At 41.4% G+C, this 27,854-nt stretch overlaps 1 protein-coding gene across 1 annotated transcript; it reads left to right on the top strand.

Moving 5' to 3' along the window:
- Nucleotides 1-2,225: 2,225 nt before the first annotated feature.
- On the top strand, nt 2,226-27,854 carry phf24 (PHD finger protein 24; the record flags this gene model as incomplete). Its single annotated transcript, XM_083886771.1, has 8 exons — nt 2,226-2,654; nt 5,864-6,049; nt 14,175-14,253; nt 15,600-15,802; nt 17,506-17,672; nt 23,210-23,242; nt 25,087-25,164; nt 27,758-27,854. The coding sequence occupies 8 exons, from the start codon at nt 2,226-2,228 to the stop codon at nt 27,852-27,854; spliced, it is 1,272 nt and encodes a 423-aa protein (XP_083742897.1).

Here is a 27,854-nt window from a genome sequence, read left to right on the forward strand (position 1 = left end):
GATCCGTTTGTCAGTCAAGTTATTAGGTTGTCAGTTAGTCAGTTGTCTTTTTGAAAAGTAAACGATGGCAAACAATCGCTCGCACCGGCCGACTATTGACAAAAGATCGTAAAATAAAAATAAATGTTACGCAACAATGACGTCAGTAATCCATAATATGGGCCTAAACTAAGATAATACAATTGTTTTCATCATTTTTATATCTCTATTAACAAAGAAAATACTTAATTTGTACTCGTTTCGCTGCTTTCGGCGCCATCTTTGTTATGTCAAAACACGCAATGCATTCTGGGAGCGCGCATTTTTGAGATTGAGGGTTAAGCAAGGAATTGGAATTCACCCAATAAACCCTCCATATTCAGGGTTTGGCACACAAAAAATCCAAAAAAAACATTGGAACAAACAAAGTCATAAACACTCGCGAAAGAAATTCGACTGGAAATCTTTCACGATTCAGACAAGACAATCTGGCAGAGAGCGGAGAATAGACGCAGTGAACTGAGGCGATAATGAGAACCAGGTGGAAACAATCAAGAGAAGCAATCACTGCGGGAACACAGGGGAGGGAAATTAGACAAACAAGAAAGTTGACAACTTAAACAAGGAGCTGAAACGTGATAAACTCATGTCGACACTCAATCTGTACCGCAAACCTGGTTTGTTCTTCATTTGATACTTGGGCTCCTGCAACTTGTGGTTACCGCACGAGTGAAGGTGAAAGAAGAAACCACCAACCTTTAACCCTTTACTGGGCACTCTTTGAAACACTTGGAAATTGTCAACCCTGTTGTGTTATTGGACGATATAACCAAAGAATCGATGTATAGGTAAGTAGTATGAGTCAGAATATACAGGAAAAACACAAAGAACTTGAAAGGAACAATATTTTTAGAACATTTTAGAACAGTGTTTCTCAATTTCTGGTCCTCAGGGACCGCTAGATGTTTCCCTCAACTTACCATCATTAGTTTTGGAGATATTACAGTAGATGCAGGAGAAGACCAAGTCCGATGACCGTACATTTTGCCTTACAGTACTTTTCTGGAACATAGCTGGATCTCTGAAATCCATGTGTTTCTACCAAATACAGTTCTTTGTCTGGTAAAGGGTTGACCCGAACGCGTATTTGTTTTACAAGAATAATTGCTAAAGGCAGCTTGTTTGAGAATTGTGTAATGACGCCGTAGATACAAGCTAAAACCGGAAGGAACATCAATCAATGCAAGAACCCCCCCCCCCCCAAAAAAAATCCAAAAATAAAACAACTAAAGAGGATAAAGTCAAAATGAATTAGTGTTTTGGTGTCTTGGAAGAGGTTTGAGTGCTTTCTCTAGTTTCTATTTTAAGTGAACACAGAGTAGAGAAGAGCACAGTGTCAACATGACTTACTCGTCATGGGACATTGAAACATGGTAGAAAAAGAAGGGTTCTTAGGTCTGGAAAGGCTATCAAATAACAGGCTATACTATACGGATACAAAGCAAGTTGTTGTATGGAACAGAATTGGGAATTTTGGCTGTATTTTCTCAGTAATTCCATCCATCCATCCATCATCTACTGCTTTATCCTCCACCGGAGTGTCGCCGGGGGGTGCTGCGCCTATCTCAGCTGACATAGGGCGATAGGCGGGGTACACCCGGGACAGCTCGCCAGTCCCATCGCAGGGACAAACAACCATTCACCCACACTCCAACACCTACTGTCAATTTAGAGTGACCAATTCACTGTATCCCCAAATCTGCATGGTTTTGGACTTTGGGTAGAAGCCGGAGAAACCCATGCACACATGGGGAGAACATGCAAACTCCTTGCAGAAAGGCCCTGGTTCCAACCAGGGCTCCAATTTGTTCCAAGTGCTAACCCCTACACCAACTGAACCCACCAACAACAACAGTACAGCCAAAATATTTGCATTTAAAAAAATCTTTTGCAGACTGCAAATCATGTTTATGTTTTGAAATCATGTTTTTGTCATGTGGCGCCACCTACCGCCGTCTACCAATCATTGCAGTCAGTAGAGTCTCAGCTGCCGAGCAACCACGGGTTGCCAGTTACTTCAGAAAACGAAACCTAAAAGACCTCGGTGTTTTGAATTTGAATGTAGTAACCGTTTTTGGCCACATTCTTACATATGGCACCTTTAAGGGTTTTGGTCTTGGTTGATGACTCTGCTTATATATATGCTTGCATACTTGTGTAACTGTTGTGTCTGTCCGTCTGCAGCCATGGGAGTGCTAATGTCAAAGAAGCAGCAGGTGGACAAGGTGCAGAAATGCACCACCGTCATCTCGGCCTTCCAGGCCGGCATCAAGGACCGCCCTCCCACGTCTAAACCGGCGGACGGAGAGGCGGAGGAAAGCGACGGCCCCGCCAGAACCTCGGCAAACCCCGAGGAGAAGAACAAAGAGGACGCCGACAAGGAGGAGGAGACGGAGGGCGGCGCGGCGGCGTCCACCTCCCGCCAGGCCTCGCTGCAGACGAGGGACGAGTGCAAGGTCAACCAGGAGGCTTGGTCGAGGCTGCGCGACGGGAAGGGGGTGGAGCCCGAAGATCTCGACAAGAGCCATCAGCTCACGCCGCCCGCCTTCGTCCGGCCTAAGCGGGAAGCTGACGATGACCAGCCGGTGGAGGTGGAGCTGGACAAGAAGGAACAGGTGTGTATGGAACACACGTCACATGTATGAATAACAGGTTATCATCAGCAAATGTGAGATGTAGGGCCAATTCCAATTCCTATCTTAACCCTCAAGCTCAACCCTTAATCTTAACTGGCCCTCAAAACCAAGTGTTGAGGGTTATTTTGTCACTTAGAAATGGGACACCCCCTTAAATGCAGATACGTCTTCAGACTGTAGGGGGCAGAATAACGCGAAAAGCTGCGTCCAGTCTGTCAACTCCAAAAAAGAAGAAGAAGAAGAACGCATTTAGGTCAGGATTATTTATTACCATCCGTTTGTCAGTCAAGTTATTAAGTTGTCAGTTAGTTATAAGATGATACTCATACAAATACCACAACCACGGACATATTCAGCTGACAGTTACCACACACCACGACTTATTGACAAGTAAACGATAGCAAACGATCACTCAGAAAATACTTGAGTTGTAGCGTACTCCATCTCTTACCATCTTTGCTATGCGAAAACACGCAATGCATTCTGGGTAGCCCTGGCTCCCAAGGGTGGTCTCGGAAAATCTCAATATTGAGGGTGATACAGCCCTTAAACTTGAACCCTCAACTTAATTTTTCTGAGAATCGGGACCGCACTTGCACTAGAGGGAGCGCGCATTTTTGAGATTGAGGGTTAAGCAACGAATTGGAATTCACCCTTACTCTCTGGCTGTTTTGGTATCACATAAAAAACAAACATGGTATTTTCCTGATCAGAAGTACACCATATTACAACACATCTTATTTTTTTTTAAAAGCACATTTAAATCCTCAAGTCTGGGGAATAAATATGAGATCTCCATGGCAACAGCAGTGCTTTATAACCTTCGTCCAGTTCGGAATGACGATAAAGCAGCAGAGCCGAGCTGCAAAGAGACTCCTGAGTGTTATCTAAACTGTCTTTTTGAAGGTGAAAGAAAGTTTAAAGTTGTTTTTTTTCTAACACCAGCAGAGAGATAGATGTGTGGCTGATGTTGTTGTGCTGCTGGTGGTAGTGGTTGTTATGTGAGAGAGGGCTCTTCACAGTGAGCACTCTGTGGGCAGGCGGCTTTGACCGGCTCCAGAGAGGTGACCCCGTCCAGGGGGGGGCGACGCTGACTAACAGGATGGAGTTCGCCGACATCCATCGGGTTCTCTGTTTTTACCCCCCGGCAACTCGCTTAACAGCCTTCTCTGAAGAGCTTCAGAAATAAATGCAACGGGTGAGGTCACACGCTCGGCGTCGCGCAGAGTAAAAGAAGCCAGAGATTGACCACGGACTGTTTTTTGGGAGGTAGAAAAACAAGAGTTAGCTCCTCTTATCTGTGGCGTCAACAGCAGTAACAGCCGACATGACAGGAGGACGTTAAACAAACCTGACAGAGTGATATCTGTGACGTCATTCTTATGAGCCAAACTGTGTTGTAGATATCCCTAATTCCAGTTGCCTACATCTACATCTTTAATTTGACTAGCCATTGATATCTTCAATTGTCCTCAGTTGAAGATACATTGTCCTTTCTGGACGTCTTGAACTAAGCTTCAGATCATCCGAACGATGCTGTAGCTCAAACTTGAACATTGGACATCCGCAATGTCGATAATCCCGGTTTCAGATATCTACGACTAAAGGCTACATTACACTTCTCGGACTGCGTAATGCGTTATCCGACTGCGTAACCACGGAGACCCCTCGAGCCTTCGTACTTCTCCGTCGTGGTGACGGATACGCACTGCAATTTCCCGCCCGATCAGTAGGGGTCGCTATGCAAGGTTGTTGTGCTTTTGGCTACAGTGAGCAAGACTGTTGTTGTTGTTGTTGCAGCAGAATAACATTGAAACAGTGGCCGTTTCGCACTTTTCTGTGTCCCGGAACGCAGTTTTAAGATAATTTGAGGCGAGAAATGAGCCATTTAGAGTCTAAACATGTGGTTTGTGTGTTAAGATATGACGTATTTGTAGTTTGGCAGCGACGTTGTCGGCGGTGATCAGCTCCGCCTCTGTGGACGCTCGGTGCGCACAGCGAGCCGGCACAGAGCAGCGTTAGCTCGGCCTGTCCTGAGAACCAATCGCAGCCGTCTCCGTTGTCCCTAAGAGGGAGTGACTAGCACTTAAAAAATATTTTGTGCAGCCGGTGATGACGGAGAGGGCTCTGCGTAACCTACGTTGAGTATAAATTGGGCTTAAATGAAACTTAAAGCTCACATAGAGTGGTCCTGTTGTAGTTATGGAGGTCTACTTACATACATTAACTTGTTTTTATGGTCAAAAACCTCCTAGTTGCTGTAAACGAGCCGATAGAAATCCTCTTTTCTGACGGTGTTTCCCAGCCGCGAGATTTGAGACTCAACTCTCACACAGAAGACAGAGTCTTGTGATTGGCCAATACCCGGAAGTGACAATCAGCTCACCCGCTCAACACCCGCTCTCAGAAGCACAGCTCCCCCCTCTGGAATGGTGGATGTACTGCTTCTACTACTATGACTTTGACCCGGAGTCAGACCCAGAGTCAGAAGACACTGTCGCTCGTGAAACACATCCACAACGGACGTTATTCTTCTTCTGCGGTTCAATGTGCGCAACCGGATGTGCCCGGACTAGTGCCCGGAGCAGGACGATCTGCTGTTCAGGCGAACCGGTGTTTACGTAACCGGACCTGGTTTTTTCAGAGTTCTTGTAAAACAATAAAACACAGCGTTCTCAACAGTGGCTGAACTGTTTGTTTTGAACCTTCAGGGCTTCATAAACAAGGTAATGATGCAGATACACACTAAAAAACAGCGTTGATTGGAACTTCCAGTCAAGGTCCGCTGTAATTCAAGATATCTTAAAATGTAGATATCTTCAATTAAGGATAATTAAATATACTTAAAGTTAATTTCTGACCAGTCATAATGGCGTTGTAGAGTATATCTAAGATTCAGTTGCGGGGGTTTTTACGATGACTTCTCTAAAATGTCACTTCCTTTAGTCATCATACTATAAATAATACACAGAGAGATGGGTTTTTAGTAAACACACAACACACAAACTGATGATTCCTGCACTCTGTTTTTGACGAGTCATGAAAAAAACAGCTCGTACTTTCAGCAGAGTGTGACTTTTTAAGACTGCAGCAAATCTGGAATTTCTCCTACTATCAAGCTAAAAATCTGTCTGTTAACCGCCGTTATTGTTGTTTTTTTTTTTTGTTTGTTTTTTTTTAAATCTCAGCCACCACGAGACGAGATGTGCGACGTGTGCGAGGTGTGGACGGCCGACGACCTGTTCCCCTGCAGGATCTGCACGCGCGTCTTTCACGACGGCTGCCTGAGGGAGCTGGGATACCTGCGCGCCGAGGCCCTGCAGGAGATGAGGGACACGGCCCACGCCGTTCCAGGCTGGAGCTGCTACTATTGTGTAAGTCTCGCTGCCTCCTACGGCACAATCACACACACACACACACACACACTTCCTGCAAATTTGCAAATGCAAATGCATGCAGGCGAGCCAAAGAAGAAAAACACCCCCCGTGCGTGTTTCAGTGCCAACAGTTGATTATTTAAATCTCTTGCAGCTTCTGATTTCCTCGACTTGACTGGTTTCTGTCTCGGTTTCCTCCGTATTTACATCGCGAGGCGTCGCAGCTGTGAGTGTTTGAGGCTGGATAATACAGCCAAGGCGAAGGATTAGGGCCAGCTTTGTTGTTCTTTTCTCGAACACAGCAACACACTTTAGGTTTATTTGTTTTAATCTTCAAATCCCAACTTGTGCTCCTTCGCTTCTTCCCCGTTGTCATGACTTTCTGTCCAATAACTGAGCCTAAACGTGGCCCAAATGTGTCTGAAACAAGTGTTGGAGCAGCAGTCGAAGGACTCGGTCACAACAGGAGAAGCTCAGGTGTTTGTCATTTAGTGCTGACGATCAGCTCCAGGTGAGTTAATCAGCTGCTGCTCTGAAGCTCTGCTGACTTTGCACATTCACTGCAACAGGAGTGATTGTGAATCACTCGGACTTTTGACCTACTTTTACTAGTCACATCAAGCACGACGCGATTAAATATAAATACATTATAAGGACCAGAGAGGAAATCACACCTCAGTCTGTGTAATTTGTACAGGATAAAAAAATAAAAATAAAGATATAACCGACAGCGAAGAAGAGCTTAAACCGTCCCACATCACCACTTCTGTATGGATTTAAGGATTATGTGTCAGAGAGTTTGAAGATTTGAGGAAGATCCCGAAAACAGTCCCAGCTGTTATACGTTAGCAACAAAACACTTTCTGATAGGTGAGATCAGAAAGTGTGTTGTAGCCATGACAACATCTAAAAACACGAAAGGCAGAGAGTCCTTGAGAACTCAGACGCGGCGTAATATACAGACGTAAATAGGCAAAGAGGAAGAGGGATGCTGCTGTCACGTGGAATAGTGACCCCAGAAAATGTTCTAAATAAATTTTTGAAAATCAGGAAATTAACCATTTTGCCCTGATGCACTTTGACAGTGAGCTGACTTTCTTCAAAAAAACAAAAAGTATCTCGGATTGACTTGAAATTTACCATGATAATAGTCGTTATCAACCTGAACATGGATCCATTGAAAATATTTTCATATCTCTTAAGGAATAATTTTAATGAATTTTTGAAAATCAGGAAATTAACCATTTGCCCTGATGCACTTTGACAGTGAGCTGACTTTCTTCTCAAAAACAAAAAGTATCTCGGAATGACTTGAAATTTACCGTCATAATAGTCGGTATCGCCCTGAACAGGGATCAGTTGAAAATGTTAGCAAATCTCTTAAGGAATAATTTTAAGGAATTTTTGAAAATCAGGAAATTAACCATTTGCCCTGATGCACTTTGACAGTGAGCTGACTTTCTTCTCAAAAACAAAAAGTATCTCGGAATGACTTGAAATTTACCATGAAAATAGTTGTTATCACCCTGAACAAGGATCCGTTGAAAATATTTGCATATCTCTTAAGGAATAATTGAAATGAATTTTTGAAAATCAGGAAATTAACCATTTGCCCTGATACACTTTGACAGTGAGCTGACTTTCTTCTGAAAAAACAAAAGTATCTCGGAATGACTTGACATTTACCATGATAATAGTCGGTGTTGCCCTGAACAAGGATCAGTTGAAAATGTTTGCATATCTCTTAAAGAATAATTATAATGATTTTTTGAAAATCAGGACATGATCCATTTGTTGCACAATACTATCTTGGCTATCTTTCCTGTCAGATGTGGGCTTTTTCCACAGCGCCATTTGGAAAGCAAATAATTAAAACATCAAAAATACACAATTAGAAATAAAATAATTAATATTTTGTCTGGTTAAAAAGGATAAGGAAGCATGCAAACTGTATTATGTATGTAGATCATATATGTAAAACTGAAAATACAAAAATCTTTAGGAAAAAAACATGCTTTCCGATTACACTGTAACATGTTTAGACCCCCCTAAAATGTTGCATTTGAGGCTTTCAGGGGGTCTTGAATGGTAATCAGGGGGGTCTAACACCCCCAGACCCCCCCTGTATTTCGCACAGTGCTGGAAAAGCATGTCAAAGAGATCATTTTTGCGAAACAGTACCCATTGTAAATTCTTCACTTTTCAGCTTGAGCTCAACTGAATTCTGTTTTTGAAAGAAAAGCTAACAAATGCCCAGCTCCTCATCAGGAATTCAAGGCCAAATCCAAAGCGGATGACACCGGTGATCATCATGCAATCTGCTTTATTTAATTCTTGCACAAACAGCTTAGGAGTGCTTTCTTCTGGAGGACCCTTCAGAGCTTTCTCTCGCTCCCTGAGAAGCTCGAGCACTTGCCAAAGTTGTGCCGAGAAAGAGAGGGTTTTTTTTCACACAGTCTGGTGTGAAAGAGAAGGACACTGATGAAAGGTCTTCTTTCTGCGTCTGGATCCTTCACTGTGAGAGGGAGGAACACAGCGAAGAACGTGGGAGGAGACGACGATTCAGCCGAGAGAGAAATGTTTTATTCAAACTGTGAATCCCAGGTCTTTAACAGCGACAGACAACAGCTGTTTACTTTAGGGACTGACAGTCAGATGGTACGACCCTACTGTTTCTGTGTCATAGCTCAGACTCACTTTTACATATGCATATGTGGAAACAGATGGACCGAGTGGGACCGTATCTATGTTCCCCGGGTCCTATGTTCCCCGCTTTGTATGTGACCAGGGAACATAGGACCCTTTCTCTAAAAAAGAGTCCTATGTTCCCCGCTGTTCACCCAAAGGGTCCTATGTTCCCCGCTTTGTATGTGACCACTTTCACCCAAAAGGACCCGGGGAACATAGGACCCTACCCCTTACCCTTACCCTTACCCTTACCCTAACCCTACCTTACCCTACCCTAACCCTAACACTTTACCCTGGAGCTCCACACCCAGGCTTCCACAAAGTGGGGAACATAGGACCTTTTTTGGGAAAAACGGGGAACATTGGACCCTATTTTTTTTAAAAACATGGGGAACATAGGACCCGGGGGAACATAGGTACGACCCCGGTCCGGGTTTCCTTGAAAGTGGATAAACGAGTCAACCTTGTGTGGCAGTAAGTGGCAGCCAATCAGAGGCAGGAAGGTTTATGTTGTTAATGGCAAATGACTTTGAATGTCTATGTTCAGGCTGAAGGCAGATTTAGAGAACGACACAGACATAACCAACCTATCTGAGCTAGCTTGCTTGCTGTGTTTTTGTTGTGCAGTGACGGAGACTAGGGTATTATGTCCTACATGTCACTTTCACTCTGCGGTACTGCCATCACTGGGCAAATACACCCGAGACATATTGAGGATGGATTGTCCGATCTGCCGAACCACTTCAGGACGTGGACGGAGACGCACTCTTATGGTGAAGTGCTATCCACTCGCTATCTGATGACAATTTTGTTTGGTTTGCTATCCAGATTTTCAAAGACTGATTAAAATCTGGATTTGCAAAAATATATTACTATATCTGGCCGTCTAAACAAGGCGTAATAATTGTATAGTTGTACGTTCTCTCTTTAGCTCCAAATGAACCCTCTTTAGCGACATTATTAGCAAGTGAACCCGGGTGTTGCTACTAAAATAAAGGCAATTAACACCGTTCACATCGTAAGTGTTTTTATGTTTGTTTTTTTTCCATCATTGCGACAACTGTGTCTGAATTCTGTCACAAACTAAACAATTCAGAGGAGAAACAAAACAGCAATACACTCAGTGTTATGATTGTTTACTATTTTTTTAATATTTTACTTCCATTTATCTTTCATTTGGCTTCAAACGGTCGTTCAGGGCTAACAGCGCAAGCTAACTGCTAAAAAGAAAACCTCTTTCGTTGAACACGTGTGTGCTAAAGTGCTGCTACTTCCTGTTACTTCTCTTGTTTTGGGTGCCACTCGACATTAAACCGAGTACAGAAAACTTTACGCTAACCGCTAACGTGTACTTGTGCAAGAATGTCTTATTCTAAATCCCAGAAACTGGTGTCCGTTGAACGAATATGGTGTTAGCATAACGCGAGAAATCACCGGCAAGCCTTGCCTTCAAACTAATGCTATCAAATACATGTTCAATCAAATTTTAGGAGAAAATATTCAACTCTTGACCTGCACGATGTTTGATTAAAGCTAATATTTGGGTTTGCTAACAAACATCTGCTTCTGCTGTGAGATAAAAAGTGACTAAAGAGGCTCCGGAGCGGCTGAGTTACACGATAATGCTTCATGACAGCCCCAATGATTATAGCATCATCATCTGTCATCATCGGCTTCAGTGTGAGCACATAAATATCGACTCCCGCACAACATTTATTTATGTCTTTGACTTCCCGCTGTGGCACTGAAGCCTCGTGTGAGGTTATTTAAAAGCTGATCTGAGCGTTCAACCGAAGCTGTCATTTTCTTATTAAGCGTGGGCTTAAATAACTGAACTGTGTAACCTGCCAGATTAAATTAGATTATGCTGCTATTATTATCATCATGTTACTCTCTTCCCCCTGGGGCCTTTACTTTACTCTTATTTTTCTGATGCTGTCACGATGAGACGGGAGGGTTAGGGCCAAACGGAAGAGAATAAAGTCGTAATATTATGAGAAAAAATTCATAGTACGATGAGAATGAAGTTGTAATTTTATGAGAATAAAGTAATGATATTAAAAAAGTTGTAATATTGTGAGAAAACAAGTTGGAATATTATAAGATTAAAGTCATAATAGTAAAAAATAATAATAATAATATTTCGAGAAAAAATTGTAATATGTAATACTATGAGAAAAGTCATAGTATGTAATATTATGAGAAAAAAATTGTAATATAAGAAAAGTCGTAATATTATGAGAAAAAGTTGGAATACTATTAGAATAAAGTCATAATAGTAAAAAAATCGGAATATTATGTAATACTATGGAAAAAGTCGTAATATGAGAAAAAAGTCGTAATATGAGAAAAAAAGTCGTAATATGAGAAAAAAGTCGTAATATGAGAAAATAGTCGTAATATGAGAAAATATTCGTAATATGAGAAAAAAGTTGTAATTTGAGAAAATAAGTTGTAATGTGAGAATAAAGTATAAGGGAAAAAGTTGTAATATTATGAGAAAAAAATCGTAATATTATATAACACTATGGAAAAAGTCGTAATATAAGAATAAAGTCGAAATATGAGAAAAAAGTTGTAATATGAGAAAAAAAGTTGTAATATGAGAATAGTCATAATATTATAAGGGAAAAAAAGTAATTTTATGATAAAAAAGTTGTCATATTATGAGAATTAAGTCATAATAAAGTCATATTATGAGAAAAAAACGAGAAATCATCTTTAATGCAGTATAGACTTAGATTTTTTTTTTAAAAAGGAATATTTAATGCACATGCAGCAGCATCATGGCTGCATATTCATAGCAGACGGCCTAATGTCATTGTTTTGCACACAGAGTGACTGTGGCTGCAAACAGCAGATGCAGAGAAATGAGAAGCTCTTTTTTCAGATGACAGCACCATCGCTTGTGTTCCTCGTGTTCTCGTTCTCTCAGTGGCAGCTGGATAAATAGACGCCGTATCCTGTCTTGTTTTATTATGTTCTGGTTAAGTGTGTAAATGAAAAACGAGAGAGTGGGGGGGGGGGTTAGAGATGTGACAGATTATGCTTTAGCGTGCGTTAATTTTAAAAACAACCTCCCACGCGGCTCGGGGGGGGAGAATTCCATTTTTGTGATTAGTGGTAGTGCGTAATCTGGATTCGTCGTTTGAGACAAACGTGACATTTAATTTGCACGAATTCCAACCGGAACGAAAGATGTGCTCTATTTCAAGCACACGTGATGTTCTGCTGAGCGCTCTGAAGTGCGTGAGGATCGTTCCGTGCAGTCGTTTTCATGCAGCACGGCGACAGCAGGACACATTTAACAAGGCGATAAATGACAGAGCCACAGATATTTGTCGTTGATGAATAAGACATCGCAGCAGCTGTTGGAATGTGTGGAACTGAGGAGAGGAAAAACATAACGTTTACAAAAGCAGCTTAACAAAGACAAAACAAATTAGTGAACATTACACTACTTTATTACGCTAAACTGTGACTCTGTGGGGATTTTCTGTCAGAAAAGTGTCCCGGTACTGTCCGCCGTGCAGTACCAGTACTTCTCCACTAGTCCTAACCCCGATTTACGGCCTGGATTTATAATTTCTCAAGGTGCACAAGATGATTTTCACTCGTTCTTGTGAGTCTTGTGTTTGTTTAGTCAAGGATAATCTCAATATACAAGTTGGCAAATACACTCTTAGAAATAAGGGTTCCAAAAGTGTTCTTCCACAAGGGCTGAGGTTCTACCTGGAACCATTTGCTTCAGAAAAACCCTTTCCCAAATAAAGGGTTTTGAAAGGGTCCTTGGTGGAACCCTCCAAAATGGTTCCAGGTAGAACCTTTATGAAAAGGTTCTTCCTGGAACCAAGAAGGGTTCTCCTATGAGGACAAGCCAAAGAACCTTAAATGGTTCTACGTAGCACTTTTATTCCTAAGAGTGTACACTCTTGGAAATAAGGGTTCCAAAAGGGTCCTTCTACAAGGGCTGAGGTTCTACCTGGAACCATTTGCTTCAGAAAAACCCTTTCCCAAATAAAGGGTTTTAAAAGGGTTCTTGGTGGAACCCTCCAAGATGGTTCCAGGTAGAACCTTTATCTACCTGGAACCAAGAAGGGTTCTCCTATGAGGACAAGCCAAAGAACCTTAAATGGTCCTGCATAGCACTTTTATTCTTAAGAGTGTACACTCTTGGAAATAAGGGTTCCAAAAGGGTCCCTACAAGGGCTGAGGTTCTACCTGGAACCATTTGCTTCTTTCAAGGGTTCTTGGTAACACTAATGGTTCCAGTAAGAACTATTTTGATCTAGAGAACCCTTTAAAAACCCTTTCCTGAATAAAGGGTTTTAATAGGGCTCTTTGTGGAACCCTTCAAAAGGGTTAAGGTTCCACCTGGAGCCATAAAGGGTTCTCCTATGAGGACAAGCCGAAGAACCTCGTATGGTTCTACTTAGCACTTTTACTTCTAAGAGTATACGTGGAACTCAATCTAGTTTTTAGTGATTTTAATATAGATTAGAATTAACATTTGATAATAATCTTGTGTTTTTCATAATTATTAATCTGGGGAACGCTCCAGAAAGAAACATCTTTAGTATATTGATTTTTTTGGTATCAAAAACCGTGGATATTTTAGGTTTTTTTTGGGAAGAAACTCAGTAAATGTGTGAAACGCGGCACCTCACCACCACCGCAAATTAATTTACAAATATGCAGCAAACAATCTGGTGTCAGGTTGTGTAATTGCTGAGCGTGAGGGTGTTATTTTATTCCTGTTATATTATTATTATCATTATTATTATTATTATTTATGTGTTCAGGGTAAGTGGTTGCGCAGAAGCGATGAAGGGGCGAGGGAAACAAATTGGAATGGACTCACCTCAATAATCCCAGAGAGACCGTTTAAAATCGAATCGCTCGGCTAATCTGATGAATAGAGCACAAATACAAAATGCCAATATTAATATTCATGTCGGTGATGTTTTATTCGCTTGCTCCGCTGAGGAAACATCTGATGTAATATTCTGGAGCTGTAATTTGTTGTTTTCTGTTACTTGTAAATATGCATATATGTGTGTTTTTTCTCTTCCTTTAGCTTGTGCTTAATTGGATTGTTGAGGAGGAAAAAACATCAGATTTCTTCGTACGTTCTGCTTTGAATCAAATGTTCTTTTTTTTTACGTCTGGCTTTTGTTTGACTAATGATCCGGTGATAATGAGACTCGGAGACAGAGCAGAGCGGCACGTCGCGATAATTACCATCGGAAATCGCAACAGTTAATGGATTTCGATGCTTTTTTGCGAATAGCCTGCGGCTAATTGCAGGAGGTCGTACGGAGGGGGGGGGGAGAAGTTCTCATGATTAGAGCGTCTTATTAACCGCCGAGCGACGAACCCACCTGACTGTAATTCACCCTCCCCTGCCCTCGTCTCACCCTCTTTATGTCTGCAGGATAATCTGAATCTACTGCTAACGGAGGAGGAGATGTACAGCCTGGTGGAGACCTTCAAACAGTGCAAGATCATCCCGGGTGAGACAACACCTGCCTTAAATTAAGGTTTCTGTGATTCCCCTTCGAGTGTCCGTTACATATTTTACATCACACTTCAGTAACATGTAATAATAATAATCTGGTCACCTGGACGCGTCCATGAAACGTTACAGGTGTTAATTCTACTTCTTAAAAACCTGTCATTCGGCGGTTTGAATGGATGAAGCGCTTCTTGTGCTGCTGTATACTAACAACAGCTCCCTCGGTCAGGTCTGATAGTATTGCCTGACAGAAACTGGACGCAGCAAACAATTATTATCATTTCGAAATAATCGCATTAACAACAACAAAAAATAGCAAAAATGTTACAAATGTTGCTTTAAAGCGCTCAAATTAAGAAATTAAATCGAATTTGAAAATCGCTCGTAAAAAAAAAAAAAAAAAAACAGGTAGTTAAAAAAACAGAACAAAATCAATGAAAACACATAAAAACAGATTGGAGTGGCGCAGAATAAATAAATAAATAAATGCACCACTGACCTGCATTTTCCACGTAACAGCTTCATAATGCGAATTAATATCGGCTATCGCACGGGAATCGGCGTAATTTTAGTCGCTAAAACCTTAGTTTAAATTATATTTCTGATTTTTGAAGCATTTTTGTATCATAATATCCACTTTCATATGCTACAGTTAGTTAGTTATCATTTTCTTTCATAAATTCCATAAATTTAAATGGACTTTTTTACGCACGCGTTAGCAGTTAGCATAGCAGCATTTTCATTTCGGTTTTATAGTCGCAAAATTACAGCGAATCCGTAATTTCAGAGGGAAACTGCAACACTCCCAAATATACCTTCCATAATATTCCCTTTACAGAAAAGTAACAATTGAAGATTTTACTATTCACTTACACGAGTAAATGTAATTTGCTGCTAATGAAGTGTTCGACCTCTCTTGTTTCATTTAATCCGAACCATAAAAATAACGTTGTAACAAACAACAAAAAAACGTGAAGCACGATTGTCTTCCTGTCCTCTCGTTCTATCACCTCCCCCGTTCATCTGTGAGGAGGCTTTGGGCCAAGAAACTTTGATTATCTCCACCGCAACATTTCACACCTGCCGTCTCCGCGGTGAACTTTCTAGACCTGCATTCAGCAGAAGAAATGAGGTAAAAAAAAATCATTGGTGAACTATAACCACCACCTCCTTGAATTTGCTATTGGATTTTCTCTGTCAAAGTTATTACCCGGCTATTACCCAGTCTGATATTTCTCAGTGGCTTTTACCTTTGCAGAAAACGAGTCCCATAAATCCGGACGACCGGCCGGTCATTAATTAGGCCTCGATGTGATGCATCGGTTTTCTCTGGTTTTCCTGCAGAGTCGTGCCTGGTGTCGGACGAGCTGCTCCAGTACCGACACTTTGTCTCCAAGCTGCAGTTTGATAAGGACCTGACCGACGAGCAGGAGGAGGAGGTCCTGGGTCAGTTTGCGGCGCTGGATCCTGAGAAGAAGGGTCACATTGAGTGGTCGGACTTCCTCTACTATGAGTCTCTGGCCATGCTGAGGAAGTTCCGCACAGAGGTGAAATACATTGCGCTAGTAAAGCTAGCAAAATGAGCCGAGTTTGATAGATAGTAAGTAGTGACTTAGATAGTAAATATGTCACCTATTATCCAAAACAGTGCTGCACACAGGAAGTGATATGTTTTATGTAAAGCCAGATGAGGCAACAGCAACGTTGCGCTAGTAAAGCTAGTAAAATGAGCGCAACAAGCCGAGTTTGACTGAAAACACAAATGAGAGTCCACGAAAAAATTCTTCATAAGTTAATTCTACTGCTCAACAACCCCGGTTTGTACATTGAAAAAAATCATACTGCAGATTTTTACTGGACCCCTATCTTTCTTTGTTCAGATGAGATTATCGCTAATCCAGTAGATTTTGATGTTGGTTTGTTGGACATTTGCTCAAATCCAGATCATGTTGATACAAGAGGAGATTCAGTACTTGGTTACAGATAGTTCATATTTCACCTCTTATCCAACAGTGCTCCACACAGAAAGTGGTATGGTCTATGTAAAGCCAGATGTGGCAACAGCAACATTGCGCTAGTAAAGCTAATAAAATGAGCGCAACAAGCCGAGTTTGACTGAAAATACAAATGAGCGTCCACGAAAAAATTCTTCATAAGTTAATTCTACTGCTCAACAACCCTGGTTTGTACATTGAAAAAAATCATACTGCAGATTTTTACTGGACCCCTATCTTTCTTTGTTCAGATCGGATTATCGCTAATCCAGTAGATTCTGATGTTGGTTTGTTGGACATTAGCTCAAATTCAGATCATGTTGATACAAGAGGAGATTCAGAACTTGGTTATATAGTAAATATTTCACCTATTATCCAAAACGGTGCTGCACACAGGAAGTGATATGTTTTATGTAAAGCCAGATGAGGCAACAGCAACATTGCGCTAGTAAAGCTAGTAAAATGAGCGCAACAAGCCGAGTTTGACTGAAAATATAAATGAGTGTCCACGAAATTCTACTGGCAAACAACCTCGGTTTGTTCCCCAGTTTATACATTAAAAAACTCATATTGCCTGTTTTTACTGAATCCCTATCTTTCTTTGTTCAGATCAGATTATCGCTAATCCAGTAGATTTTGATGTTGGTTTAACTGAAAAACAAAAGTCACCCATGTTTAAACCTGCGTCCACATAGCAGTTTAAATGTTGACTGAATGTGTCTGTGTGTGGTTTAAAGTTTGCACAGGAGTAAATCGGCGTTTTATAGATTATACCAGATTAGTGAGAATATTTTAAAACAGGGATTGATTTTAGACACGCCCACAAATTACAACAGTGGAGTTATAACTATACTGTAATTTCTGATCTTGAACACTGCTTATTATGACCATTTAGGCATTAAATGTAAGTTCCTGCATTTTTCTAAAGTAGTCCTGACAGTTATTCACGGTCTCAGTTAGCTCAATATTAATTCAAACCATTTCTGTTTTGAAGTAAATAGATTATATTCACTTTATAAAACTGTAACGATATTAAAATTTGATGCCGTGCTCACAAGAAATTCACAGAAACAGAGAATTGAAAGTGTAACGTTGTTCTTATTTTAAATCCATTAAAAGAACAACAGTTAGTTTGACGTAGAATTATTTAAATTTGTCTGTGTTGGAACAAATACGTATTATTATCGTCGTCGTGATTTTACGAGCGACTTATCTCACACACGTGTGTGTGCGTTGCCTTTTTATTTTTGGCACAGAACTCAATGGTGCGCCTGTTGACCGCCAAGGAGCGAGACAAAGCCCGGTCTGTGTTCCTGGGTCTGCATCTGGACAAAGACGGCGCGATCACACGGGCAGAATGTCGCCAGGCTCAGCAGTCCTGGTTCAACAACCTGAACAAGGACTCGCAGTCCTGCAACGTGAGGTGAGAGAGACCGCGCGACAACGCGGACCAGTGAGTGTCCACAACAAATCCTGGTCTTTGTCCAAGTGGAGATGGTGTAAACGGGGATGAACGGGGGGAAACGCAAAACAGTCAAAGAGGCAGGAGCTCATCTGTAGGCGAACGGCGTCTCTGCTCGGAGAAAAGCTTCGGCTTCTCAGGGAACAGAGATTTTTTTAAAAGGCGTCTCAATTTTCTCAATGTCTTCCTCTTGTCGTCACAGTGACGCAGTGTTTGTTATTTTTGCAGATGACAAACCGCTTTACTGCAAAAACACTTGTAGAAAGATGTCAAAACAACGTTAAAGTGATATAGGTCAGGAAAGGGTTCTCTGGATCAAAATGGTTCTCACTGGAACCATTAGTGTTACCAAGAACCCTTGAAAAACCCTTTCTTCTGAAAAGGGTTTTTCAGAAGCAAATGGTTCCAGGTAGAACCTCAGGCCTTGTAGAAGAACACTTTTGGAACCCTTATTTCTAAGAGTGTAGAAGAACCCTTTTGGAACCCTTATATCTAAGAGCGTAGAAGAACACTTTTGGAACCCTTATTTCTAAGAGTGTAGAAGAACACTTTTGGAACCCTTATTTCTAAGAGTGTAGAAGAACCCTTTTGGAACCCTCATTTCTAAGAGTGTAGAATGACCCTTTTGGAATCCTTATATCTAAGAGCGGAGAAGGACCCTTTTGGAACCCTTATATCTAAGAGTGTAGAAGGACCCTTTTGGAACCTAATTTCTAAGAGTGTAGAAGGACCCTTTCGACACCCTTATATCTAAGAGTGTAGAAGGACCCTTTTGGAACCCTTATATCTAAGAGTGTAGAAGGACCCTTTTGGTACCATTATTTCTAAGAGTGTAGAAGGACCCTTTTGGAACCCTTATTTCTAAGAGTGTAGAAGAACCCTTTTGGAACCCTTACATCTAAGAGCGTAGAAGAACCCTTTTGGAACCCTTATTTCTAAGAGTGTAGAAGGACCCTTTTGGAACCCTTATTTCTAAGAGTGTAGATGTAACACAGCATAGAATGTTTGAAATAAAACCAACCTCGCAATTTGAAGGATTTATGTCTCAGCAGCAGCAGCAGCAGCGCGTCATACTTCCGGCAGCGGCGGACTGATTCCGCTGCCGGAAGTATAGTGCTGAGAAAGTAGTCCCTCAAAAATCCATGCGATGCGACGTTAGTTTTGTTTCAAATATTATTCTATCAACACAGATATGTACATGCCGTTACAATCGATTTGCCTCGGGTGCACTGTGGAGTCGGTACGAGTGTTTTTAATGCCATGCTAGCTTGTATCATTGACTTGCGCTAGCCATAGCATCAGCGAACTCGGCAACTAGAAGAACCGAATAAAATTTCTTGAAAACGTCTCCAGACGTCTCCATCACACCGGCCGAGTTGGAAAATAGGTCCAAAATTCCGAACTATCCCTTTAAGTCCAAATCCAGTTCACTGTTTATACAAGAGGAGATTCGTAACTTGGTTATAGATAGTTCATGTTTCACCTGTTATCCAACAGTGCTGCACACAGGAAGCGATATGTTCTATGTAAAGCCAGATGAGGCAGCAGCAACATTGCGCGAGTAAAGCTAGCAAAATGAGCGCAACAAGCCAAGAGTTTGACTGAAAACACAAAAGAGCGTCCATGAAAATAAGAATTTAAACGCTTGTTCAGCAGTTTGATAGGATAAAGACTCCGCCCCGCCCCTGCTCTGCAGCTGTATACAAACAAACGCTCCCTCAGTCAGGTCTGATAGATTCATATGAAGGACCCAGCAAACCAATAATCTTACCAACCAGAGGGAGAATAAAAAAATAACATCATCATCAACAACAACACAATTGACCAAAGGTCACGCACCGCGGCGTTAACGATGTTCTTCACCAGAGAAACGAAGCCAAGCAAGAGATAAATCCAAAAACAAAACAAAACAAAACAAAGCGCTGGACGAGCAGCAGTAAAACAACGGTGATTAAAAACCAAAGAAGCAGTCGCTTAAAAGGACAAAGACATTCAAGGCCACAATAAACATTAATGACTGGATTAAACCAAGAAAACTAAATCAATAAACACGTAAAGGAACGGCGTACGATAAATATGTGAGATTATTCCAGAAAACGTATTAAAAACACGTCCTCACGCTGTACAATACACGTTTTAACAAACCCCGAGATTAATTTAATTAAATTAAATTAAATTCACCCACTATCTTTTCTTATTACTACTCTTTTTTGTTTAAGTTTGTTCGGCCTAATATTAAATCTGGAGATAATTCTTGTCTATAATTAAACACTGATTGACTTTTTTTTTTTTTTTTTTAATCTTGAAACGCGTGAAAACGATTCCTTCTTTGAATTCTCTGATCGTTTTAAAATTAAAGTCACGGCGTCGATTGTTGTGTGCGGGACACGAAACCTGCAGAGTCAAATATACGACTTTAATGACTCTGTCCTCGTTTGCGTTCATTATTTATCCTCAGTTCAGTGCAGCTATGACCCTTCAGGGATTCAACTTTGAATTGAAAAGTTTGCAAACACAAAGACGACGGGACAGAGCGGAGCCTCTGGGAGACGTGGACGCGATCGCTAATTAGAGATATGTGTGTGGCACACAACAACGTGCGATGAGCAATAAAAACGTAAAGTGCTTCTGGTTTTTTTTGTTTTTTCCTCTCAGGCCAAATGTATTTGAGTCTCGTCAACAGCGAAACAAACAAGCGTCTTCATTGAGGACAAAATGCACTGACTTCATTCACTAATGTCTCCTGTGCAGCCGCTCACGTCGTTAGCAGACACTCAGACGCTTCTGTTTCCGTTTGACGTGAAGCGGAATCATCGTTCCACTCGAGAGACGGATTAGAGACCGAGCTGTTAGTCTGAGATACGGACACGTTTGTGTCAATCATCGAGCGCATCCGCGGTTCTCAAGCTGGGATACGAGTACACTCTGAGAAATAAGGGTTCCAAAAAGGGTCCTTCTGCAAGGGCTGAGGTTCTACCTGGAACCATTTGCTTCTGAAAAACTCTTTCCCGAAGAAAGTGTTTTTCAAGGGTTCTTGGTAACACTCATGGTTCCAGTAAGAACCATTTTGATCCAGAGAACCCTTTAAAACCCCTTACCTGAATAAAGGGTTTTAAAAGGGTTCCAAGTGGAACCTTTATAATAAGGTTCTACCTGGAGCCAAGAAGGGTTCTCCTATGACGACTAGCCAAAGAACCTTATATGATTCTCCGTAGCACTTTTATTTCTAAGTGTACACTCTTGGAAATAAGGTTTCCAAAAGGGTCCTCCTACAAGGGCTGAGGTTCTACCTGGTACAGTTTGCTTCTGAGGGTTCTTGGTAACACTAATGGTTCCAGTAAAAACCATGTTGATCCAGACAACCCTTTAAAACACCTTTCCTGAATGGATTTAAAAGGGTTCTTGGTGGAGACTTTATAAAATGTTCTACCTGGAACCAAAAAGGGTTCTCCTATGAGGACAAGCTGAAGAACCTTATAGGATTCTACTTAGCACTTTTATTTCTAAGAGTATACTCTACTATAGACATAGTAGAACCATATAAGGTTCTTCGGCTTGTCCTCATAGGAGAACCCTTTTTTGCTCAAAGGTTCCACCTGGAACCCTTTTGGAGGGTTCCACCAAGAACCCTTTTAAAACCCTTTATTCAGGAAATGGGTTTTAAAGGGTTCTCTGGATCAAAATGGTTCTTAATGGAACCATTAGTGTTACCAAGAACCCTCAGAAGCAAACAGTTCCAGGTAGAACCTCAGCCCTTGTAAAAGAACCCTTTTGGAACCCTTATTTCTAAGAGTGTAGGACGAAAGTAGCAGTGAGGCACCAGGAAGTTACAAAAAGAACTCAGTTTGAATCAGTGACTGTATAAAAATTAAAAATGGGCGTGGTCCTTTTTGACTGTCTTTTTTTTGTTTGTTTGTTTGTTTTTTTAATTGTCGTTTTTATTTTTATTTCAGTTAACTAAATTATTTTTTCACTTGGTTTCCGTTAACTATAATAACCCTGTTATAAATTTAACAATAGACTTTCCATTCCATAAAAAGTCATAAGTGTAAGTTTAGCCAACAGGCAGTGACTCTGCTAAGTGCATTTCAACATAATGGAAAAACGAGTTCTACTTCTCAAGAAAAACTAATTAAATAAACAACAACAACAAAAAAGCCTGACTGAGCCTGTGGCAGAAAACCACAGCCAAGAAGAAGAAGAAGAAGCAGAGGATGAATATACAGTCTGGTGGTTTTGAATAATAGCCACTCAATGATTTTTTTTTAAAGAATTACACAAAGGTAGAGCGAGGAAATTTAATTATATAAAAAAGTAGGAATACAAGCGGTGATTTTAAGTCAGAGCGTTTCTTATGCTTTTTGTACACAATAAATAACATAAAAAATAATCAGTTAAAAGCATGTTTTGATTCCATAAGATCATGATTTTGGACGAGGAGTGGACAGTTTTATATTAATGGAAGATGATGTAAATTAAAGGTAAAAATCATCTAATTTTTTTAAATAGGAAAAAACTATTTTTTTCATGGTTGAAACCCATAAATGCATTTAAACGAGAAATGAACACAGATTTTCTCACTTTTTTTGGGGTGATTTTTGGGTGATTTTTACCCGAGATAATAAATACACCCGATAAAAAGTACTCGTCATCAAAATATATCAAAACATGACAAATTTGAGTTAGTGTTCTTTTATTTTAAACTGTAAAAAGCATCATGAGGGGACCAAAAAATAAAAATGCTCCAAAATGGCTGGAAAATACGGAGCCCCTAAAGGGACATGAATAAAAGAAAAAAAAAAAAAGGTTTCAGGTGCTCACCTGATAAGATCAGGTGCTCACCTGATACTTTCAGGTGCTCACCTGATACGATCAGGTGCTCACCTGATACTTTCAGGTGCTCACCTGATACGATCAGGTGCTCACCTGATACTTTCAGGTGCTCACCTGATACGATCAGGTGCTCACCTGATACCTGATGCTTTCAGGTGCTCACCTGATACTTTCAGGTGCTCACCTGATACGATCAGGTGCTCACCTGATGCTTTCAGGTGCTCACCTGATACTTTCAGGTGCTCACCTGATACTTTCAGGTGCTCACCTGATACGATCAGGTGCTCACCTGATACGATCAGGTGCTCACCTGATACTTTCAGGTGCTCACCTGATACGATCAGGTGCTCTTTTTTTTTTCTTGTCCCTTTAGGGGCTCCGTAGGAAAATTTGCAATTTGGGAACAAAAAAAACAAACAAACAAAAAAAAGCAATTATGAAGATGAAAACTTGGTTTTCATGAAAATGACATGAATGTATTTGCTCGGGTGTTCTAGGGTTAAACAGTATGTGATTAATGTGCACTCCCTAATCTTATTATACTCTCTTATAAATATGTAATAAAAGGGTAAAGCTAAGAAACGACTACCTTTCATCACTATGTGTGTGTGTGTGTGTTTTGTGTGTGCGCTGTCATCTCCATCCCTGTCACCTCTCCACCACAGACTCATGGGACTCTGCTCTCCTATGAATTGTGGGTGAGTGACTCATCACTGCATGGCTTTGTCTTCATTTCCTCACATTCAACATCGTCAAAGCACTCTGCAGTCCTCCAGTGTTTCCCCCCCTCCTCCTCCTTCCTCCTCCTTCCTCCTCCTTCCTCCTTCCTCCTCCTTCCTCCTCCTGCTGCATTTCACATTTTCATCCCTAGATTAAGTCCTCGTTCACGGGGGAAAAAATCAGCGTCTCAACTTTTTTTTAAAAACGCAGTTAGTTTAAACGTCGCACGCCGTCCCTGAATGAGGAGTGGCATGTAATTATAGGGGATCAGAAGAAAAGCCTTGTGTTTGAGCGAGTGTAAATAGAGGAGAAGGACGAGGAGGTTGTGGATGAAAACTCTGAAATGCATCCTCGCTTCGCGCCGACTGAAATTCAGACAAAAAATGTCCGACGCGCTCCCTTTGATCCCTGAATGAGAGTCAGTCACAGGCGAGAAAGGCGGCGTTTGAAGGAGCCGTCAGTCAGTCAGGAGGATAATCTGAGGGGATTTATCTCAGAGAACGGAGATGAGGAGTTCGCCGTGATTCACAGGTGTGGAACCGAAAGCTGCGGCGACGACGACGCGTAATCTCAACGCAACCTGTTTGATTTAGCGAGGATCAAAGAGAAGGTCAAAGAGATGAGCTCGAATCTGATGAGATTATATAGGATGAGATTATGAGATGGGGTGGGATGATGAGATTAGACTGGATGAGATTAGATGGGATGGTATGGGATGATGAGACTGGATGAGATGGTATGGGATGATGAGATGAGATTAGATTAGATGAGACTGGATGAGATTAGATGAGATGAGACTGGATGAGATTAGATGAGATGGTATGGGATGATGAGACTGGATGAAATGAGATGAGACTGGATGAGATTAGATGAGATGGTATGGGATGATGAGACTGGATGAAATGAGATGAGACTGGATGAGATTAGATGAGAGGGTATGGGATGATGAGATTAGATTAGATTAGATTAGATTAGACTGGATGGGATTAGATGGGAGGGTATGGGACTGGATGAGATTAGACAGAAGGGTATGGGATGATGAGATGAGACTGGAAGAAATGAGATTAGATGAGATGGTATGGGATGATGAGATTAGATTAGATGAGACTGGATGAAATGAGATGAGACTGGGTGAGATTAGATGAGATGGTATGGGATGATGAGATGAGATTAAATTAGATGAGACTGGATGAGATTAGATGGGAGGGTATGAGACTAGATGAGATTAGATGAGACGGTATGGGATGATGAGATTAGATGAGACAGTATGGGATGATGAGATGAGACTGGATGAAATGAGATTAGATGAGATGGGGTGGGACGATATGAGACCGGATGAGATTAAATGAGATACAATTGGATGTAATGAGGTAAAATCTCATGAGATGGGATGCGATATAATGAGATTAGAGATTAGATGAAGTGGGATTGGATGAGACATGATGAGATTGACGGGGTGATTGGATGAGAGTCGATATAAGATAAGATCCTGCCTTCTTAGTCCCAGCACATGGTAATTTGCAGGGTAAACAAAATGTGATGTCAAAATGTACATCTTCAAAGGCAGAAGGTTGAAAATATGAAATTGCAATATTGATGGAATTATTAATTATTATTATTATACAGTTTCAATTGAACATGTTCTTTTTTCACTTAACCTGACGACATGTCATACGTTTCCTACATACAGCTGTTTTAAGACTGCGAACAGAATCACTATAATATTAAAGATATTCTCTTTTGTTAGTTTGTCACAGCAGGTAAACATGTTTGTGCTGACACACTCACTTATTTTTGTCTGTTTTTCTTCTCGATGACGCAGCATCAGTCAAGTTGGCCCCATGTGTGAGAGCAGTCCAGGAAGCTCTGGCAGTGAGAAGAGCAAGACTGGTGACAGCAGGTTAGTCCTCGCTCTGATGGGAACAAAAGATCTGGTTTGATGACGTCGGGACGTCAGCGCGGGATCGTGGGAGATCTTTGTGTTGTTTCCCTTCAGTTTACCTCTGTTATTTATACAGCAAAAACACACCCAGGTTTGTCCATTAGCGTATAATAGCTGTGCATTATGGGATGTGCAAACCCTTTAAGAAAGGTCAGAGCGAGTAAATAAATCATCTTTACCACTCGTTGTGTTTTAATGTGAGTATTATATTACGACTGTTGCACGTTCTGCAGCTCGAATATCTCTTAAGACAACGATTCCCATGATTCCACACTGATGTCATCAAACTATTGTTTATATTAAAGGTAGAATGTACATATTGTACATATCTACAAGGTCAGCTCGACTATTTCTGGGTAACTGTCGATAGTCAGTGTCTATGCACAGGTTATCGTAAGTATTTAGCCACAAATGATGGAATTTAGCAAAGGGTTTTGGATCAAAAGTAGACGTTTTCTAGAATAGAATACGTGTTTGTTGTCCACCGAGGTGGAAAATTGCCTTTGCCTCGTCAGCTACAGACGACACAACAACACCGATTACGCCGAAAAAACAAGACCTAAAACGTAGAACCACGTCTGAGTGATGCTTTGTGCATATAATCAGTTCTGTCGAATAAATAATGACCCAGTTTGACTCTCGTCTTGAACCCAATTTTGATTTTTGACCCCCCCACTCTCTGACTGATTTTTTCGTCACCGCGGCCTCGACTTTCCCCCCAGTGGAGCAGCTTATTTTACGGCGCCTGTGAATCCACAGCGGCGCGAGTTCTGTGCCAAGACTGTTAAAGAGGAGACAGCAGCGTGGGCAGACTGTTTTTTCAGAGGAAAAAAAAAAATGCACAATGCAACCCCCTGAGGAATGCAGCAGGGTCAGCGACGACCTGTCTGCTTCCAGGTTCCGTCGACAGCATAATGAAAGCCTTTATCATTTGAATATAATTGGACCAATACTTTAGGAAGTGGCCTGCGGGGGTAGCAACAAGTACAACAAAAAAAGCTGCACGGGAGAGTCGTGAGCTGAATGTTAGCGAGCCGAGAGCGTCCGCAGACGGGGAAGTTTATAACTTTGAGTTTTCAAAGCACCATTAGCGGGGAAATTACAGCAGGACAGAGGCTGGACGCTCATTAGAATATTTCCAAATTAGTTTTAATTGCATAGTTTACTGTGTTGTAATGTGGGGTTAGTGTGCGGCTGCATTAAATCACGCCCGCACATGTGCAAAGAGCATGTAGTATGAGAATGTTTGCGTGCAGGAAATAGGGTTATTCTGTTTTACTTGTCCATAAATCGAAAGATTTAAGCCCATTTACATTACGCTTTTCGCGATATCGGCGAAATTTCCCGCCATTTTTTTTTTGAACAAAAGTCCCGCGGTATATGCTAATTAGCGCGCGCTATATGCTAATAGCCTAAACCCTGACCTCCCGCTGTCGCGTGTCCGACGCGTTCTCTTTATACTCACTTTGAAGTTGTTCTGGGACTCCCGCTGAGTTGTCAAGCGACCACTTCGCAGTTGTCGAGAGAAAATTCGAAGACAGCGGAAATTCTCTTCAAAAATCGTAATGACGCCTGACCGGGAAAAGACGCACGTGACGCCATGTTTGCGTGATACCCGATACCCTGTTAAAACAAGTCTCTAAAGTAACGCTAACGTTTAAAAACAGAGGCACACATACGCAGTACACCCTTAGAAATAAGGGTTCCAAAAGGGTCCTTCTACAAGGGCTGAGGTTCTACGTAAAACCCTTTCCCCGAAGAAAGGGTTTTTCAAGGGTTCTTGGTTACACTAACGGTTCCAGTAAGAACCATTTTGATCCAGAGAACCCTTTAGAACCCCTTTCTTGAATAAAGGGTTTTAAAAGGGTTTTTGGTGGAACCCTCCAAAAGGGTTCTCCTATGAGGACAAGCCGAAGAACCTTATATGGTTCTACTTAGCACTTTTATTTCTAAGAGTGTGTACACAGGTACGCTGGTTATTTGTAGCGCTGCAGTTTGACTGTAGGCGCGCTAACGGCGCTAAAGGAGCTAAAGGAGCTAAAGGAGCAAACTGGTAAACGGTGCCTGGACTCTGGTGCCGCGGCACATAAACAGTCGCCTGTCGTCATGGAAACGCGTCAACGTGGTCACCACGAGTTCCTCGCCACGTTTACAAAAACAAGCGTAAATGCGCTTGTGAGGGATTATTTTTAGCAGTGGATTGTATCGTTCAAACGTAATTACAGTGTTACGAATGTTAATCTTGCAAGATTGGTAACACCAAGTTACCAAGTTTGTGCCCAGAAAGATTCACAAATATACTTGAATGAATTCGGACAGTAGATCTTCCACTTCTACGAACACCTAAAACACAGAGGTTCCCAACAAAACTAAAAACCTGACCAGGAACCCGTGACGGCGCTATAAGTGTTTAAATGGGATTTCAAACGGTAAACTGCAGTCGGACAAAATGTGCCCTCTATTTCTTCTGTATTACACTGTGTACCCAACTGCTGACGTTGATATAGATTTAAACCAAACCGTGATTTATGACTCGACTTCTCTTTCACAGGCCACTGACCTGGGCAGACTTTCTAAGGGAGAGCGCCATCTATATTTTGGCCGCACGTCCCAACAGCTCTGCCATGCACATCCCTCTTCCTCTATAG

Source organism: Microchirus variegatus (assembly GCF_963457635.1).
Source record: "Microchirus variegatus genome assembly, chromosome: 1".
Lineage (NCBI taxonomy): Eukaryota > Metazoa > Chordata > Actinopteri > Pleuronectiformes > Soleidae > Microchirus > Microchirus variegatus.